Source organism: Schistocerca piceifrons, chromosome 2 (genome assembly GCF_021461385.2).
Source record: "Schistocerca piceifrons isolate TAMUIC-IGC-003096 chromosome 2, iqSchPice1.1, whole genome shotgun sequence".
NCBI lineage: Eukaryota > Metazoa > Arthropoda > Insecta > Orthoptera > Acrididae > Schistocerca > Schistocerca piceifrons.
In genome coordinates this window covers 477,528,122-477,547,831 of record NC_060139.1, presented here as the reverse complement: position 1 = coordinate 477,547,831, position 19,710 = coordinate 477,528,122, and the positions used below count along the sequence as shown (strand labels likewise).

At 38.4% G+C, this 19,710-nt stretch overlaps 1 protein-coding gene across 2 annotated transcripts in view; it reads right to left on the bottom strand.

Annotated features, from left to right (window-relative positions):
- Positions 1 to 19,710, bottom strand: part of LOC124777066 (sorting nexin-14-like) — a 235,220-nt gene that overhangs the window by 105,296 nt on the left and 110,214 nt on the right. The window contains exons 11-13 of one of the 2 annotated variants that reach the window (XM_047252339.1): positions 12,371 to 12,406; positions 4,889 to 5,033; positions 2,469 to 2,622 (exon numbers count right to left, since the gene is read on the bottom strand). In XM_047252339.1, the coding sequence (XP_047108295.1) occupies positions 2,469 to 2,622; positions 4,889 to 5,033; positions 12,371 to 12,406 (335 nt within the window). The remainder of the gene's footprint in view (positions 1 to 2,468; positions 2,623 to 4,888; positions 5,034 to 12,370; positions 12,407 to 19,710) is intronic. The other variant, XM_047252340.1, reaches the window with a different exon arrangement.

Here is a 19,710-nt window from a genome sequence, read left to right as displayed (position 1 = left end):
CTTTCCGCCGTCCACCTAACCTTCGTAACCTCTTAGTTCATCCCTATGAAATCCCCAAACCACCTTCCCTACCCTCTGGCTCCTATCCTTGTAACCGCCCCCGGTGTAAAACCTGTCCCATGCACCCTCCCACCACCACCTACTCCAGTCCTGTAACCCGGAAGGTGTACACGATCAAAGGCAGAGCCACGTGTGAGAGCACCCACGTGATCTACCAACTGACCTGCCTACACTGTGACGCATTCTATGTGGGAATGACCAGTAACAAACTGTCCATTCGCATGAATGGACACAGGTAGACAGTGTTTGTTGGTAATGAGGATCACCCTGGGGCTAAACATGCCTTGGTGCACGGCCAGCACATCTTGGCACAGTGTTACACCGTCCAGGTTATCTGGATACTTCCCACTAACACCAACCTATCCGAACTCCGGAGATGGGAACTTGCTCTTCAATATATCCTCTCTTCCCGTTATCCACCAGGCCTCAATCTCCGCTAATTTCAAGTTGCCGCCACTCATACCTCACCTGTCATTCAACAACATCTTTGCCTCTGCACTTCTGCCTCGACTGACATCTCTGCCCAAACTCTTTGTCTTTAAATATGTCTGCTTGTGTCTGTATATGTGTGGATGGATATGTGTGTGTGTGTGTGTGCGCGCGAGTGTATACGCGTCCTTTTTTCCCCCTAAGGTAAGTCTTTCCGCTCCCGGGATTGGAATGACTCCTTACCCTCTCCCTTAAAACCCACATCCTTTCGTCTTTCCCTCTCCTTCCCTCTTTCCTGATGAGGCAAAAGTTTGTTGCGAAAGCTTGAATTTTGTGTGTATGTTTGTGTTTGTTTGTGTGTCTGTCGACCTGCCAGCACTTTCATTTGGTAAGTCACATCATCCTTATATATATAAAAAATAGGCGCGTATAGCATAGTTTTTTAGGTGGTCTCAGTCAATGGTCCATGTCCATTCAGCTGTATCTCATGTTTGGGTTTATGTTCTTGCTCTGTAACTCAGTATTTCGTCTTGAGTACCTCCTCCTCAAGACTTTGTCTCCATAGGGTACCCATCATGTACCCTCATAATTAAGGAAGGAAGAAAGGGAGGCCGGCCGCGGTGGCCGTGCGGTTCTAGGCGCTCCAGTCCGGAGCCGCGCTGTTGCTACGGTCGCAGGTTCGCATCCTGCCTCGGGCATTGGTGTATGTGATGTCCTTAGGTTAGTTAGGTTTAAGTAGTTCTAAGTTCTAGGGGACTGATGACCACAGCAGTTGAGTCCCATAGTGCTCAGAGCCATTTGAACCCTTTTTTTTAAAAAAAAAAAGAAAGGGAGTGAGGGAGAAAAATTACAATTTAATTTCCTAAACATGAAACGGTCATTAGAGAATGTGGACAAACTCAAGTTGGGTACGGAAATAGATGTATCCTTTCCAAAGCGGCCATCCCAGCATTTTCTTTAAGTGATACAGGAAACCATAGAAGTTCTCTGGACAACCATTCCGGGATTGGAACTGCCATCCCCCCCCCCCTCCCCCCACCACCAAATGTGAGCACAGGTTTCTTAGGCATGGTACCATCTCACTCGGTCACATGCCCTTGAAATGTTGTTTAGTTGAAAAACAAACTAGTACAGTTTATGTCTTTTGTTATTGTTATCTGTACTTCAGTTTGTCCAGCTTTCATGGGCTGAGTTCCCTTAAACTAAAAATATTTGAGTAGCAGGCAACAACATTAACAATTAGTTTGAAGAATCTTCTACGTTACTGTTAGAACTTATCTAGATCATTCACTACAGGACACAATAATGTCAGAGAAACACTGTGCAAGCAAACGAAATCAGTAATCCCATGAAGAGTGTAGATAAAGCAAAAAGCAATTTTTGGGAGCAGTACAGCCTGACTCAATGTTTATTTGAGAGACTACACTATCTGAATTAATTGAGAAAGTGAATATTTTTTCTAGATTTGCTGGTAAGTTTGATGAGAGCCTTCATTTAGTGTACGCACCAAGCCACTTCTTAAAACCAGATATATTAATTTTTGACTAGATATAAGCTACATTTAATACACTTTAATAATTATTATTTTTATCTATAATGTAACAAGATTTTTCAAGTTTCGTTGGTGTGTCTGTGTGTGGCATAAAAAAGTGTAACTTACACCTGAAACAGGAAATGCTTTCACAATACTGACTTCTTTCACAATGTTATGATAGTACACAGAATGGAGCAAGAATCTAGTCATTAACTGTCAAGAAGCATGATCAATTAATAATGGGGGTTTCATGTTTTTCTAGAGCTTAGAGATGTTTCTGCTGTATGTTAAGCATTGAACAAAGGAGATCAGTAGTTTCCAAATGTTTCGGACAGCTTAAAATTCTCTAAAAATATCATGTATGGAATCAAACACTTAAATAATTTGCTAATTATGATAAGTAAGTATATTAACTAAAAAAACATAAAAAAGTGCATATACATACCTTCTTCTCGAACATCTATCCGCTGAACATCAATACGGAACACAGGAAAAGATTTGCTGTTAATGTCTGTCTGAGTTTCGACAGAGGGTATTGATATCCTCCATGCACTCAGGTCACGGTACGTAGAAACCTCTGAGAGCTGGAGTTCTTCTGCCTGCCAGTGAATAAAAACAATAAAAGTAATTCATTACCTACGTACATAAAAATTTCAAAGTATGTACTACATGATAGTCCACTGTATTCCATTAATGATTGGGCAACACATCCTCTGGAATTATCATGGAGCCAGTATTATCCAAGTGTTCTCTTTACTGTCACAGCTTCTCACTTTCTATGGAATTGTCTGCATGACTTGTTACAAGTGTCTGTTTTCTTCAATTCCTGCTGCAACTTGGTGAATGATACCTGATCCAGTTTAGTGACTTCGATCTAGTTACCATTTGAACTAAAAAGCTGACACCTATCCTTAACGTTGTGTGGAAAAATAAGGATCAAAATTCCCAACACCACCAAGATTGGAATGTGCTATCTCCATATCAAGCATTCCTGCACTAGTGTAATGCTGTGGAGATGGACACAATCAGTAGAGCCAACTGTTATTATAACTGATTATATTTTCAATATAATGGAAGGAAACATTCCACGTGGGAAAAATTATGTATAAAAACAAAGATGAGGTGACTTACCGAACAAAAGTGCTGGCAGGTCGATAGACACACAAACAAACACAAACACACACACAAAATTTAAGCTTTCGCAACAAACTGTTGCCTCATCAGGAAAGAGGGAAGGAGAGGGGAAGACGAAAGGAAGTGGGTTTTAAGGGAGAGGGTAAGGAGTCATTCCAATCCCGGGAGCGGAAAGACTTACCTTAGGGGGAAAAAAGGACAGGTATACACTCGCACACACGCACATATCCATCCACACATACAGACACAAGCAGACATATTTAAAGACCAAATATGTCTGCTTGTGTCTGTATGTGTGGATGGATATGTGCGTGTGTGCGAGTGTATACCTGTCCTTTTTTCCCCCTAAGGTAAGTCTTTCCGCTCCCGGGATTGGAATGACTCCTTACCCTCTCCCTTAAAACCCACTTCCTTTCGTCTTCCCCTCTCCTTCCCTCTTTCCTGATGAGGCAACAGTTTGTTGCGAAAGCTTGAATTTTGTGTGTGTGTTTGTGTTTGTTTGTGTGTCTATCAACCTGCCAGCACTTTTGTTCGGTAAGTCACCTCATCTTTGTTTTTATATATGATTATATTTTCAATCATTTTTCTCTTATTTCAAAAAGAGTGGGCCAAATGCTTAATGGTGATGAATCTAACTCTATAACCCCACTTGCATATGATAATATTTTAAGGTATACATGACAAATTTTTTCTCAGTGTTCTTTTAATATTGTAACATATACATGGCAAGATGTTTCTCAGTGTGCTTTAACAGCCTGTAACTTCAGCAATTGCATTGTGCTACCTGTTCTTTCTGGGAATCCACTCACTAGTATCGAAGACTGTTTGTCTTTGGTTTCTTACTTTTAAGAAACCAGCTGTTAATTAAACAACATGCAAGAGGGATTACAACTAATTTATGCTGTAACCACTTTGAGTTGCATGTTGGTATATACAAAATGTTTGACTATTTTATAGTAAATATCCATTAAAATTGTTGAGTAGACTGGTTTCAGTGAAAAGATGAAATAAAACTCTCACTCTCTCTTCAATAATGCAGCAACTGCCTTGGGTGATGTTAACAAATTGATTACAAGATAGATTTGGAGAAAAAACAAACAATGAAACTCCAGGTAGGAATATGAAGAACATAGGTAAAGACAGATCGCTACTTACTGTAAACAAGGCACGTTAAGTAGCAGACAGGCACAATTAAAAGGCATAAAGCTTTCGGCCACAGCCTTCATCAGTAAAGGAGAAACACACACCATTCATATACACAGTCAAGCATTCCGGCCCGAGATACTGGAGTTGGTGGTCATCGGTGCATGAAGTGTGCTTGCTTGTGTGTATGAATGGTGTGTGTCTCTCTTTCACTGATGAAGGCTGAGGCCGAACGCTTTATGTAAGTGTCTTTTAATTCTGCTCGTCTGCAACTTCACGTGTCTTCTTTACAGTTAGTAGCAATCTGTCGTTCCCTACATTACAGACTTAAAGAATGTAGACTTACAATTAATGTAGTTTTGGTTACAATAATGCCGTATTGAAGTACATATCGTTGTGTAATGTGTGTGTTGGATGCTTCAAACATGCATTTTGGTCAATTGTCAACTGTGAAATTGTGTGCATACAATTAAACCTCAAACAGTTCTGCTGAATGCAAATGTTATCTAAGTATATTTGTTACATTTTTACTGAGCCCTGGTCATATTCTATGAACATTTACAAAATTTGTTCCATTTTTATACTTACAAACTCTGATTCACCCAAGTCTAATAACGCATCATTGTCAAATGTATGTCCTTCTACAGGCTGGGCTCTTAGTGCACCTTTGATCTTTCGAAAGTGGCTACGAACTTTCGCTACTGTATCTCCTTCAGCTGCTTTCTTGAATGCTCTGTTGATTAAAAACAAGGTGTTATTATGCTCAGATCAATACAATCTGCCCATAGAGTGAGCTGGAATCAACAAAACTATTGCAGTTATGGTCTAATATCAAATAATCTCTCAGAAATACACCTTTGCTACATGGAGGAGCCAAAACATTACAACCACATGCTTAACTGGGAGTTGGTCCATCTTTGGAATGCAATACAGTAGCAATTCTGCACAGCATGGACTCAAAAAGTCATTGATAGGTTCCAGAGGTATGTGGCACAAAACAACTATGCACAATACACAAAATTCCAGCATAATAAGTGCCAGTCATTTGTGGCCATGGAGCTGGAACCCAATAGTGTCCCAAATGTGTTCAATCGAGTTCAGATCTGGCAAATTTGCTGGCTAATATTCAACATAAGTTCACCATCATATTCCTCAAACCAGTATAGATAGCACTATTTTGGCCTTCTGACACAGATAGTTATGCAGCTGGAAGACATCACCAACACTGAGGAGATATCAAACATGAAGAGATGCAGATCGCCTGCAATAATTTCATGTAGCCTACAGTTGTCATCACACTTTCGATTACTACCACAGGTCCCACGGAAGCCCATAGCATAATACTGCTCCCACCAGCCTGTGTCCATGGTGTAGTACATGTTTCAAGCAGTCATTCATCTGGACGACAGCATCTCTGGACATGACCATTGACCTAGAGAAACAAGAATGTGATTCATCCAACAAAGCAATATGTTACTGCTAATCTATACTCCAATCTCAATAATCTGATGCCCCACTGCAATTGTACCAATTAAGTAGACATGGGAACAAATAAGGGTTGTTTATCGCATACACACATCTTCAACCCTGTGCGCTGAATGGTGTGCTCTGAAACATTTGTACCAGCACCAAGGCTGTACTCTGCCACAGATTGGTACCTACCTTTCTTTGCAGAACAGGGAGGCCTCCATTCTCCACAAGACGTGGATGTCCAACACACTGTCACCTACTTGTGGTTTCACTGCTCTTCAGCCACTTTCCATAGGTGTTCTCACACAGAAACATGCAAACAGTTTGCAGTTTCCAAGATGCTTATTCCCAGGTATCAGATGATAACAATCTGCCCTTTGTTAAGGTCACACATGCCAGAGGATTTTATCATTTGCAGCCCATATCATCAATCATCACTAGAATTATTTCTCGTTTGTCCCTGCTCTACTTTTTTACTTTCCTTTTCGCATCATATGCCAGCAGTGTCACCAGGCAACATTCAGTCTCATGATGGGCAGTGGTCATAATGTTCTGGCTCATCAGTATGTTGGTCTGCAGCAATTTAAGAAAATAAGTGCAAAGATTTATGTAATTTGTTTTGTGTCTGTTTCACAATTACCAGACCCCATGACAATGTATTGGCAGAATCCCCAATACCAAAGAGGAAATTAGTAACTTGAAAATTGCTGTAAAGCTGAACTGATTTACTTTATTTGTAACATTATGTAATTCCATGCAGTAAGTACCAGAGAATGAACTTACAATAGAACAGTTATATTCCTGACAAATGAGACAGTCATCTAGTAACAAGTAACAAAATAAGAAAAACTGGAGCAGGGCAGATACACACACAAAAATTACAACACGTGGAAAACAATCATACAACTTGGAGGCATGTTTAAGGAACACCATGAACTTAATTCCTAACATGAAAGATAAGGCAATGTCAGCATTCTGTCTCCACAAACCAAACTATCTTCCTCAATGTTGCAATCCACTCTTAAACACATCAATAAAACATACCTTTACCATGTAACTCTTCTCTATATGAGTATTGATACTGTGAAACCTATTGTATGCTTCAGTTCACTAAATAAAACACTTTTGAGTGTGAGTTAATCTGTTATAAAACTGTCATTATCAGCATATGTTCCAGTAAATCACTCTTGCCACTGTCACTGCAATTATGACCCAAGACTGATATGATGTCATGGTCCATACATTTACATAAAGTCAATAAAATTGAGAGAGAACACCTCTGAGACCACGATCCCATTTTCCACTGATTACTCTTATGTCAGAGATGGTCAATGAAAATTTTATTCTGCTCACTGTGCCACTGACTGTCCAATCTGGCTACTGTATTTGACCCTTACATGATTTTTTTTCTTTTTCTTCCATCACCTAGAAGTTCACATCAACATATGTCATTGTGGAACGCAGGGCAATTGCAGGAGGCATTATGCTAATACAATGATTTTACTCTTCATGAGCCATAAATAAGTCTTATAAATTGTTTCAAAAGTGTCTCATTAATGAGGCCTAATACTTAAGTTATGTCCCTTTCAAAAGTGGTCCAAAAACATAGTATGTGTTTTAAATAAAATATTTTTTCCTTTCTTTACTGCCCTTCAAAATATAGAAGGCATTACACCAAATATAGCGAGATATTTCTGTTACATATTTCACTATTAAGGAGAGAAAAAAAACTGACCTGCACATTTTAACATATTTTCTATGTTGGCATGACCACAACAAAGTTTTCCAACTGAATGAATGGCACAGACAATGTGTCTCCACAAACAATATCCAATATTATCTTGGCGAATATGTTATGAAAGTGGTCAATTGTTTTTTTACACTGGTTTCTTGACTCTTCTTTTTCCCATTGCCTCCTGCAGTCTTCCTTTTTACCCTTTCATATTTAAACGAGCCAGATTCACTTTAATATATTTTATGTTTCTTTTGTCTCTCCCTCTTCTAACTTTGCCAGCCTTTCTTATGCTTATTGATATCTTTAATTCTCTTTTCTAAATAGTGTTTTCTTTGAAGAATAGCGTTCATCCAAAACTGATCACTTACTACTAATTTGTAGCAGGTACAACAGTGTTTGAATCTTGGTTGTTACTCCAGTGTTAATGGTGAGTGGTTCTCTACATCTTCTCTCTCATCTGATCTGGATTTTTTGAGCGATTTTCTTTCTTCCCGTATCTGTATATCTCACCACTTGTTTCCATCCTTTCCTTTATATAAATAACTTTAAAAAGCTCCAATATGGAGAGAGACAACTATGCTTTCTAATTTACTCACTTTTGCCTTGATTAAGTATTAACTGTGAATGATTTAAGCATTTCTGAAACAAAATGTCCAGGAGAGCACACCTCACAAATGTTAGCACAAACAAGATAATATTTGAAACAACAAATTTAATATAACTGAAGAAGCAGCAACTACCCTGTTAGTTTGATTATGTTACATTTATCTTGAGTAAGTGCAGATAGTTTATATCAATTTAAAAATAATTAACATTAATGCATTTTCTAACAGCTGTTTAACATAGGCTTTGGCATTTACTAACACCCCTAAAGGTTCTTTTTCACGATACAACCTGTGGGACATGATGGATGAATGAAGGAAGGAAAGAAAGAAAGAAATAATGAATGAATCCTTGGAACAGCTACTGAATTATTTAAGCAAACTAAAAATAATGAAATGAAATGAAAGCCTGATCAAACAAGCACCATAGACAAAAGACACCCATCTGCCTTTCCGAGGTCAACATTTCTTTGTAAATACAAACTAAATACTATTTACCAGTGGACTGTGAAGTCTATCTATCTGTTTCATTACATTAAACTTACTACAGAGTTATTACTTTTTCTCTACAGTGAACCCTCACATTAATTTTTTCCTTGAAGTATTTAGAATACATTGCTGATGCAGCCACTCAATGTGAATGGAATGTTTGTTATTGAAGTTAATGTTAATGATATCTTCAATTGTTTATACTATTTTAACAAAATTAAGCTAAAGTAATTTACAAACATCATACAGCAATTTGACTCACTTGGTCAAGAAGAAAATCAAAGTTTTCACCACACTGATGATGCAACAAAGAGTCACAAAAAATGTTCCCATAAAGCACCATTTGCAGCTGCAATTTCCCTGACAAAAGTGAGTTTTTTATTTAAAACAACAATCATGCATATATAGACACACACACACCACTGTGGCAACAACAATGATTGTTAACATGCATTTGGAAGGGCAGACTAGAGAGTGGTAACTCATGTAGAGAAAAGAGAGACTGGAAAAAAATTCAGAAACAGGTGAAGGGCAGACAGATTATTCTCAGATATCTCCTCCACCCTTCTGTCCTGATTCTGTCATTTTCCACACTATTCTTCTCCTGACCTGACAATATAACACACCTCCCCCCCCCCCCCCCCAAAAAAAAGAGAGAGAATTTTTGTATTTGCACTAAAAAAAAAGGGTGCACGGCAGTGTAATTTTCTGCACATTATATCATTCATCTAAAAGTGACTGATTACCTTGCACATCATATGCTCATTTCTTATTCTAAAAGTTACTACAATACTGCCATATGATTGCAAAGATTTAACTACAGTTAACTGCACATGCAGAATCACACAATTCAAATACGGCAGACAAATTATTACAAATGAACCCAAAAACCTAACTAGAAATACAGCAAGAGACATTGATAAAACACACAATTATAAAAATGCATACAAGAAATAAATTTAAGTAACGACTCCTTACACATTATTTTATTGGATGAGAATAAAAGAAGCAAGCAAGGGTAGACAGTGGGGACATTCCTTGCTAGAAGACATATGTAAGTATAAACAAAGTTCTTAATTTGTGGAAGAAATTGCTCAAACTGTACAGCTGGAGCACAATATCATACAGAAGTAAATATAGGACTGTGGGAAAACCAGAAAAAAGGAGGACAGCACATGTACCAGTAAATCAAAGACACAAAAGCCATTAATAAGTACTCTCGCTTATTAATTATAGAAAATATAAGTGCCTAAGAATGAGATATAAAGCCAACAGTAAATTTCACTTAGGAATGAAATTAACTAGAACTGCAAACAGGCTAAATCAGAGGTGATAAGAGATACATGTAATGATATAGGGAAAGAGATGATCATACAAAAAAATCAACACTGTCTAGAGGAAATTTAAATATAACTTCAGAGAAGTAATAAGTGAAAGGTTTAATCTACTTTGAGTAGTTGTGAAACCTTTGTTAAATGTTCAAGAACAGGGACGAGCTTAACGTAAAACTGGAAATGACACAGCAGCAAAAGAAGTGAAAGAATTATTCCATCTAGTAAACAAGAACGTGCAGTACAACCTAACTGACAAAGATATCAGAATTACACTGGTACATGTGAAAACAACTTTCTTCACTAAAATACATTTCTGTGAGAGTACAACAGTAAAACATGTAAATAAAACACAAACTGTGATGAATGGAGAGGAGGAGAACTTATAACATTTAATAACGGTCCTATTTAAGAATGCTATATATTATGTCGACAGGTGAGGTATGAGAGACAAAAGTAAGGTACGAAGTCTATGGAATACCTTGACCAACAGAAAAGACTGGCAGAAGGAACATCAGTTATAGCATCTAGAGTTCACTTTGTGCTGGAAAGAGCTTCAGTGAAAAAGAAATTTAAGGGTGGGCAGAGATTGGAGGAAGCAATACAGATTACAGCCGTTTTTTTGTGTGAAGCAGTTGTGTAGAGATGATTAGCACAAGAAGGAAAAAAATTGAGGAGGCTCACCGGAGAAAAAAAATCAGTCACCTGGTGCAATACAAAGATGAATCATTAAGCATTTACAGATGGTACAGAACTGAGTTATGTGCTCAACTGCAGGCATACTGCCTCTACGTGAGTATATGGAAGTAGTTGGATGTGGTGGTGTTTCGCGGTACACTGTTCAACCTGTCTACAAGCGGTGGTGTAGCCACATGGCCATGAGATATGGTGTCAGAATTGTGGACAGAAAAAGATCCTGGCAGAGAGAGAGAGAGATAGGAGATGCATTTAACGGCTTGTGACACAAAATCACTTCCAAACCTGACAGGAATTGCTGCATGCAGTGAATAAAGCTCCAGCATCACCTGTTAGCAGTAGAACATTGAGACAGGAACTGCACACAATGAACATTTGTAGTAAATCACCTTGCAAGAGGACATTGCTCACACAGGCACATAAAGATGGTTCAAATGGCTCTGAGTACTATGGGACTTAACTTCTGAGGTCATCAGTCCCCTAGAACTTAGAACTACTTAAACCTAACTAACCTAAGGACATCACACACATCCATGCCCAAGGCAGGATTCGAATCTGCGACCGTAGCGGTCACGTGGTTCCAGACTGTAGCGCCTAGAACCGCTTGGCCACTGCGGCCGGCACATAAAGATGGCAACAGTAAATTTCATCAGGCTGCAAGAATATGTGACTGGAATTTGGAACACTCCCCCTCCCTATTACGTCATGATGACCTGCAAAAGTATCTGATTTGAACTCCATAGAAAATTTGTGGGACATCTTAGAACAGAAGGTAAAATGCTGATATCAGCATCCCAACAATTTTGTGGAATTGTACGATCAAATCCCCAGCGAGTGGCTTAACCTGGATGTGATTTACTTGCACAACCCTGTGGACTCACTTCCTAACTGAATCCAGGTTGTTATAAAGTTCAGGGGTGGAGTTACAAGATATTAAATGGTGCTTGTAATGATTTCTCTAGGGGTGACTTATTTTTTGTCAGGTGAGCTTCAATAAAACATTGTTTAAATGGATGCCGGACACAGTGTACATTCAGCACTAGTAGTAATTGCGGAAAATTAAAGACATTTTGAGTTTTACAAACTTCAGACTGAGGATGAGCACTTCAGTGATTTTAATGAGGACAATCAAAATATATTTTTATGGAACTTTTGAGAATAATTACAATGTTTCTGATGGTAAATAGAAAAATTAGTACAATAATGGAAATTTCACAATAGAAATGATGATAAAAAATATGGAAGGCCACTATTCACTTACAGATAAATGATGTGTAACGCACAGAAAAGCAAAACGCAAAACTTATTTTTTTCTTCTTCAGCACTGCTGTAACTCCTTTCAAGAGAAATGATCTTAGGATCAAGTGTAGTGCAACTGCATGAAGAACACGCAAAGCTTGAACATGGTCAGGTACATGCATATCATTTAGGCTATCGCTTGCAGGTGAGGGTCACACAGATCACTCATAATTGAACAAACTACATAATTTGGCTCATTCTTTTGAACAGATTTTATATATACACTAAAGCATGTTCATGGTTTTTCTGACAGTTTTCAGATACTCATCTTTTATTCCAATACAATTTGGATGTATCTAGTGATAAGCAACAAAACTAGTAACAGCTCATAAAAAAACTGCAAGGACAAAACAGCATGCATAACTGTAATACACCATTTATAACATCAAAAATTCATCTAAATATTGAAATGAGGTGTACTTCATTGTACATTATAACTTCGCAGTACCTTCCCTTTGCTGGTGATCCTTGCTGCATTGGGGAACTGAATAAAAAATGATGGTTAAGACAAAATATACTGCCTATAATAAATAAGGTAATAATGGAGATCAGAGAGTACAATGACATATAACAAAGTATAGTGAATCTATTTGTTTTTAAGCACAGGGATATTTAGACACATAATATACTGACGAAAGGCATAAAACCAAATCACATTGTCAACAAAAAACATAAACTTTGGAGAGCACTATGCAAGAATTGTATGGTCGATCAAAATGTGAAAAGTGTGAGAGAGGGAAGGAAGGCAGCTGACAGATTCCTCATGTTTTCTGTACAGGAAGGAAGATTAGGGTTAAATATCACATCAGTTTTGAGGGAGTCAGAGATGGAGCTAAATCTTGGATCATAAAAAGAAATTGGCCGTGTTCTCTTCAAGGGAGTCATCCTAGTACCTGTCTAAAATTGCTTAGGAAGATCACAAGAACCCTAGATCAGCGTAGCCAGATGGGAATTTGAATAGCCATTTTTCCCAAATGTGAGCACATGCTCAGAATGTGTTCTATGGAATAAAATTTGTGAGATATTGTTAACTACACTACTCTACAGATAATACACTCCTCCAATAGTTGTCTAGCTTAACAAACACATCTAGTTTCACAGATGGATGGGAAGTAATGTGTATCGAAACACTTTTGCCAACCACTACAACTTGATTATTAAGATTGCTTTTCACTTGTTCTGTTGGGAATTAATACTGTGCCAGTTGTCCAATTGGGAAGTATGCACAGTTCAATGAGCTATCTGGTTTTCTCCTTGTAACTGAATGACTGTATGTGTACAGGTTTTCAGCTGAGTTTACAATCTCATTTTTGCATGTATTTCAAGACTGACAGAGTGAACAGTAAAAGTAACTACACACAATACAGTTGAGGTGCCCCAAGATGGGTTGCAGTGCTGGGATAACACAGCTATGTGTGTTTTGGTTATTTACTACAGTATAATTTAAACTAGTTGCCACTTAATGTTTAAGGTCCAAAGCTACGGCATTGTCATATCAAGTACTGTCTGCAGGCAGCTGCAACAGTGCTTCACTCTCCACTGTGATAGGAAACTGCTTTAAAGCCTTTCGCTTCCAAAAAAATCAAGTAAAAAATGTCTAATCCACATAAGATGTATATCTCTGTAGTGTCTCTCATCATGTCAAATCTCTGCTCTTAGTTTTAATTAGAGCAAAAGTTACATTAATTGTTCTGAAACAGATTAAATTTTCCCATCAGCTTCAAACTTATCATGTCATATCTCAAAAACTATTGCTCCCATACCAATACTTCCCCCATCGCTGATGATTACCAAAAGATCTCACTCAGCAATGAATCTTTTAAAATTTTTGTGTGCAATGCGTTTTTTATAAACATGCTTCTGAAAACTGCATTTTTATGCAATTGCATCAGTATCTCACGTATAACAAGTATGAAGTTTAATGTCTCTATCTCCCACAAAACAATGTAAAAGTTCTGAAATTTAAGTATAGTATCACTCTCCATGGTATCTCTAAGCACATCAATTTTTTTAATACTCATTAGGGCCAGAGTTACATTGGTTATTGAAATAGGAGAAATATTTTAAACTGTGTCCCAGATTCACCCAAGTTTCATCAAGTCAAACAATATTTTCAAAATGTGTTCTCAGTAATTCCCTAAGAAAGCAGCAATGCCAGGCAGCAACATCTTGGCATCAGATATCTGGGTGGGGACTAGTCAGGAAGATGTCATAATCAGGAAAAACAAAACTGGCATTTAGGAGTTTGCGGCATGGATTGTTAGATCCCCAGGTGGATAGGTTAGAGAATTTAGAAAGGGAAATGGAAACGTTGACATAAGATATAACGGAAATAAGTGAAATGTGGTGGCAGAACAGAGCTTCTGGTCAGGTCAGAACAGGGTTACCAATACAAATCAAACAGGCAGTAGTAGGCCAAAACATGAATAAGAAAACAGCAATGTGGGTATGCTAGTATGAACAACAAAGTGAACAAATTATCACAGTTACAATAAACACAGAGCAAACACACACCACAGTAGCACAAGTTTATTTGCCAACTAGTCCCAGAGATGAAGATTAGATTGAAAAAAAGTATCATGAGATAAAAAGAAATGGTTGAGATAGTTAGAGGAAATGAAAATTTAATTATGTTGGGTACAAACTTGGTAGCAAGAAAAGTAACAGAAGGGAAACTAGTAGAACATGAAATGGGGAAGGGAATGGAGGAGGAACCACTTGGTAGAATTTCGCACAGAACATAGAAGGCTGTACATACAGAAGTGACCTGGGCTCTCTAGAAGGTTTCAGATCGATTATATAATGGTACAACAAATAATTTGAAACTAGATTTGAAACTTTAATACATTTCCAGGAGTCGATTAGGCTCTGACCATACTTTATTGTTTGTAAACTGTAGATTAAGATTGAAACAGGTGCACAGAATACAACAGAAGATGAAGTAGTGGAGTCAGCAGAGGACCACATAGGTGAAAAGGCAATGCCTAGCTGTATTTGGATAACACAGGAGATACTGAATTTAACTGACAAAATGAGAAAATATAAAACTGCAGCACATGAAGAAGCTGGATGGAAATACAGGTGTCTAAAAAATAAGACTCTTAGAAAATGCAAAATGAATAAATAGAAATGGCTACAGGATAAGTGTAAGGCTGTGGATATGTCCTTGACTAGGGGAAAATAATATTGTAGAAAGGGAAGAAGAAGTAGATGAAGACAAAATGGGAGATATGATACTGCAAGAATAATTTGACGTAGGACTGAAAGATATACATGGAAACATGGCCCTTGGAATATACAGTATTCCCACAGAATTATTGAGATCCTTTGCAGAGCCAGCCATGACAACATTTTCCACGTGGTATGCAAGATACACAGAAGAGACAAAAGACACGGTGTACCTTCTAATACTATGTTGGACCTATTTTTGCTTGGCAAAGTGCAGCAACTCTATGTGACATGGACTCAACAAGTCATTGGAAGTCCCCTGCAGAAATATTGAGCAATCATCCATAATTGCGAAAATGTTGCTGGTGCAGGGTTTTGCGCACGAGCCTACATCTCAATTACATCCCATAAATGTTCTATGGGTTTCATGTTGGGTGATCTGGGTGGCCGAATCATTTGCTTGAATTGTCGAGAACATTCTCCAAACGAATTGAGAACAATTGTAGCCTGATGACATGGTGTAGTGAAATATGAAAACCATGAATGGCTGCACATGATATCCAAGTAGCTGAATGTAACAATTTCCAGTCAATGATTGGTTCACTTTGACTACAGGACCCAGTCCTTTCTTTGCGAACACAGCTCACACCATTATGGAGCCACCACCAGTTTGCACAGTTCCTTACTGACAACTTGGGTACATGGCTTCATGGGGTCTGCATCACATTCAAACCCTACCATCAGCTCTTATCCACTGAGACTGAGAATCATCTAACTTGGCCACAGTTTATCAGTTGTCTATGGTCCAACTGAGATGGTAACAAGTTCAGGAGAGGTGCTACAGGTGATGTGCTGCTAGCAAAGGCACTTGCATCAGTCGTCTGCTGCCATAGCCCATTAACGCCAAATGTCATTGCACTGTCCTAATGAATAAATTAGTTGTATGTACCATATTGATTCCTGCAGTTATTTCATGCAGTGTTGCTTGTCTGTTAGCACTGACAACTGGATGCAAACACAGATTTTCTGTCGTTAAGAGACGGACATCGGCTACTGCGTTGACCATGGTGAGCAGTAATGCCTGAAGTACGGTTCTCTTGACACTATGGATCTCAGATTATTATTCCCTAATGATTTCCAAAATGGAATGTCCCATGCATCTACCTCCAACTACCATTCCACATTCAAAATCTGTTGATTCCCATTGTGCAGCCATAATCACATTGGAAACCTTGTCACATGAATCACCTGAATACAAATGACACCTCTGCCAATGCACTGTGCCTTTATACCTTGTGTGCGCAATACTACCACCATCTGTATATATGTATATCGTTATCCCATGACGTCCGTCACCTCAGTGTTTGTAAGACAGGGCAACACCCTCAGACTTGACGAAAAATATAATATTTCTAATTCTAAAGAAGGCAGGTGTTGACAGGTGAATACCAATACAACATTAGTTTTGTAAGTTGTAGTTGCATCAATTAGTTACAGAAGAGTGGAAAAACTGGTAGCAGCTGAGTTTGGTTGTTGTTGTTTTGGGGAAAGAGACCAAACAGCGAGGTCATCAGTCACATCGGATTAGGGAAGGACGGAGAAGGAGGTCGGCCGTGCCCTTTCAAAGGAACCATCCCGGCATTTGCCTGAAGTGATTTAGGGAAGTCACGGAAAACTTAAATCAGGATGGCCGGACGCGGGATTGAACCGTCGTCCTCCCGAATGCGAGTCCAGTGTGCTAACCACTGCGCCACCTCGCTCGGTCGAAGCTGAGTTTGGGTTTTGGAGAAATGTAAGAACATGTGAGGTAATGTCTTTGAAATTTTGAATGTCACAGGGATAAATACAGGGAACAAAAGGTTATTTACAACTTTTATATGAACAAGACTGCAGTTGCAAGAGTGAAGGATGTGAAAGGTAAGCAGTAGTTGAAAAGGGAGGAGATATGGTTGTAGTTTATCTATTACATTATTTAATCTGTACAATGAGTAAGCAGTGAAGGAAATCAAATACAAATTTGGAGAAGGAAATAAAGTTCAGGGAGAAGCAATAAAATCTTTGAGGTTTGCTGATGGCATTATCAGAGACAGAAAAGAACTTAGAATTGTTAAATGGACTGGATGTTTCCTTGAAAAGGGACTGTAAGATCAACATCGACAAAAACAAAACAAGGGTAACGGAATGTAGTACCATTAAACAAAGTGATGCTAAGGAAATTAGATTAGGAAACGAGACTTTACAACAGAAAGCTGAGTTTTGCTGATTTGACAGGAAAGCAAATGATGATGCCTGAAGTAAAGAGGATGTAAAATGTAGACAGGCAACAATAGATAAAAGTATTTCTGAAAAAGAGGATTTTGTTAACATCTGATGTCAATTTAAATGTTAAGTCTGAAGATATCTGTCAGGAGTGTAGCCTTGTACAGAAGTGAAATATGGGCAGTTCAAAATATAAGCTTTTGAAATGTGGCACAATGAAAGAATCCTGAAGATTAGATGGGAGGTTCAAATAACCAATGAGAAGGTACTGAATCAAATTTTCAACAAAAAAAAGGCATAGCTTGATTAAAAGAAGAGATAGTTGAGAGGACACATCAAGGACCATTCAGTTGGATAATGGAGAGAAGTGTGGGAGACCTAGGCATGAATGCAGCTGTTAGGTTCAAAAGGATGTAGTTTGTGTAGCAGTTATTCAGAAATAAAGAGTTTTGTAGATGCACAAGTAACTTCAGGTGTGCCCCAGAGAAGAGTGTTGGGACCTTTGCTTTTCATATTTTATATTAAGGACCTTGCAGACAATATTAACAGTAATATCAGGCTTTTAGAAGATGATGCAGTTATCTATAATGAAGTAATGTTTAAAGAAGCTGCGTAAATATTCAGTCAGTTCTTGATAAGATTTCAAAGTGGTGTAGGGCTTTGCAGCTTTCTCTAAATGTTTAGAAATGTAAAATAGTGCACTTCACAAATCGAAAAAACATAGTATCCTACGATTATAATGCCAATGAATCACTGCTGGAATTGGCCAACTCACACAAATACATGTGTGTAACACTTTGTAGGGATATGAAATGCAAATGATCACATAGATTCAGTCAAGGGTAAAGCAGGTTGTAGATTTCAGTTTAGTGATAGAATACTGGGGACATGCAATCTATCTACACATGAGATTACTTACAAATCACTCTTGTGACCGCTTCTAGAATATTGCTCAAGTGTGGGACACGTACCAGGTAGAACTAACAGGGGATATTGAACACATACAGAGAAGAGCAGCACAAATAGTCACAGGTTTGTTTGATCTGTGACAGATGGTCACAGAGATAATGAAAGAACTGAACTGGAAGACCCTTGAAGATAAACATAAAATATTGTGAGAAAGTCTATTTACAAAGTTTCTAGAATCAGCTTTAAATCATTACTATAGGAATACACTATGACCTCCTACGTATCACTCACATGACGATGACAAGATTAGAATAATTAGAAGAATGAATGCACAGAGGCATTCAAACAATCATTCTTCCTAAATTCCACACAAGGATGGAACAGGAAGAAACCCTAAAAACTGATACAACGGAACATACTCTTGCCATGCACTTCATGGTGGTTTGCAGAGTATAAATGTAGATGTAGAAATCAAACAATGGAAAATCCACATTGGAAGGTAACAGTATTATGAGAAGGAAAGTTGCTACTCACCATACAGTGCACATGCCGAGTCACAGATAGGCACACAAAAAGGCTCTCACAATTAAAGTGTGGTTTCAGTTGCATGAGACTGCAGCCTTGTGTGCGAGATGCATTTGTGTGTGTGTGTGTGTGTGTGTGTGTGTGTGTGTGTGTGTGTGTGTGTGTGTGTGCGCGCCTTCATGTGTCTATTGTTGATGAAGGCCTTACTGGCTGAAAGCTTTAATTGTCAAATTCTTTTGTGTTGTGCCTATCTGCGACTTAGCATCCTCGATATGGTGAGTAGCAACTTTCCTTCTCATAATAACATAGATGTAGATAGACCAGCAGGGAGAGCTGCATCAAACCACTCTTCAGACTGAATACCACAACTACTAAATGAAGGCTACTGTCCAAAACCTAAGCTTTAAGTCTCAAATCTAATTTACGTATCTGCCGACTGACAAATCAATCAACTTTAAGGTTTATAAATTATAGAGTGCAGGAATCAGTCTTCCTTTTTTGCAGCTTTTATCTGGCAAATCCAGATTTTGGCTAGTGCCCAGCCATTATCAATGCACTATGTTCTAGTTTCAATGCATGTCCTTTAAAAGAACTGTCACTGACGCCCGAACAGCAGGGAATGGACATGCATTGAGACTTTTCTAGTTTTAATCCATGTCCTTTCAAAGAACTGTCACTGACACCCGAACAGCAGGGAATGGACATGCATTGAGACTAGAAAAGTCTCAATGCATGTCCATTCCCTGCTGTTCGGGCGTCAGTGACAGTTCTTTGAAAGGACATGCATTGAAACTAGAAAACAGTGCATTGATAATGGCAAAGCACTAGCTAAAATCTGGATTTGCCACATAAAAGCTGCAAAAAAGGATGACTGAATGCCGTGCTCTGTAATTTATAAGTCAGATCACAGTCGCTGAGTGCACCCAC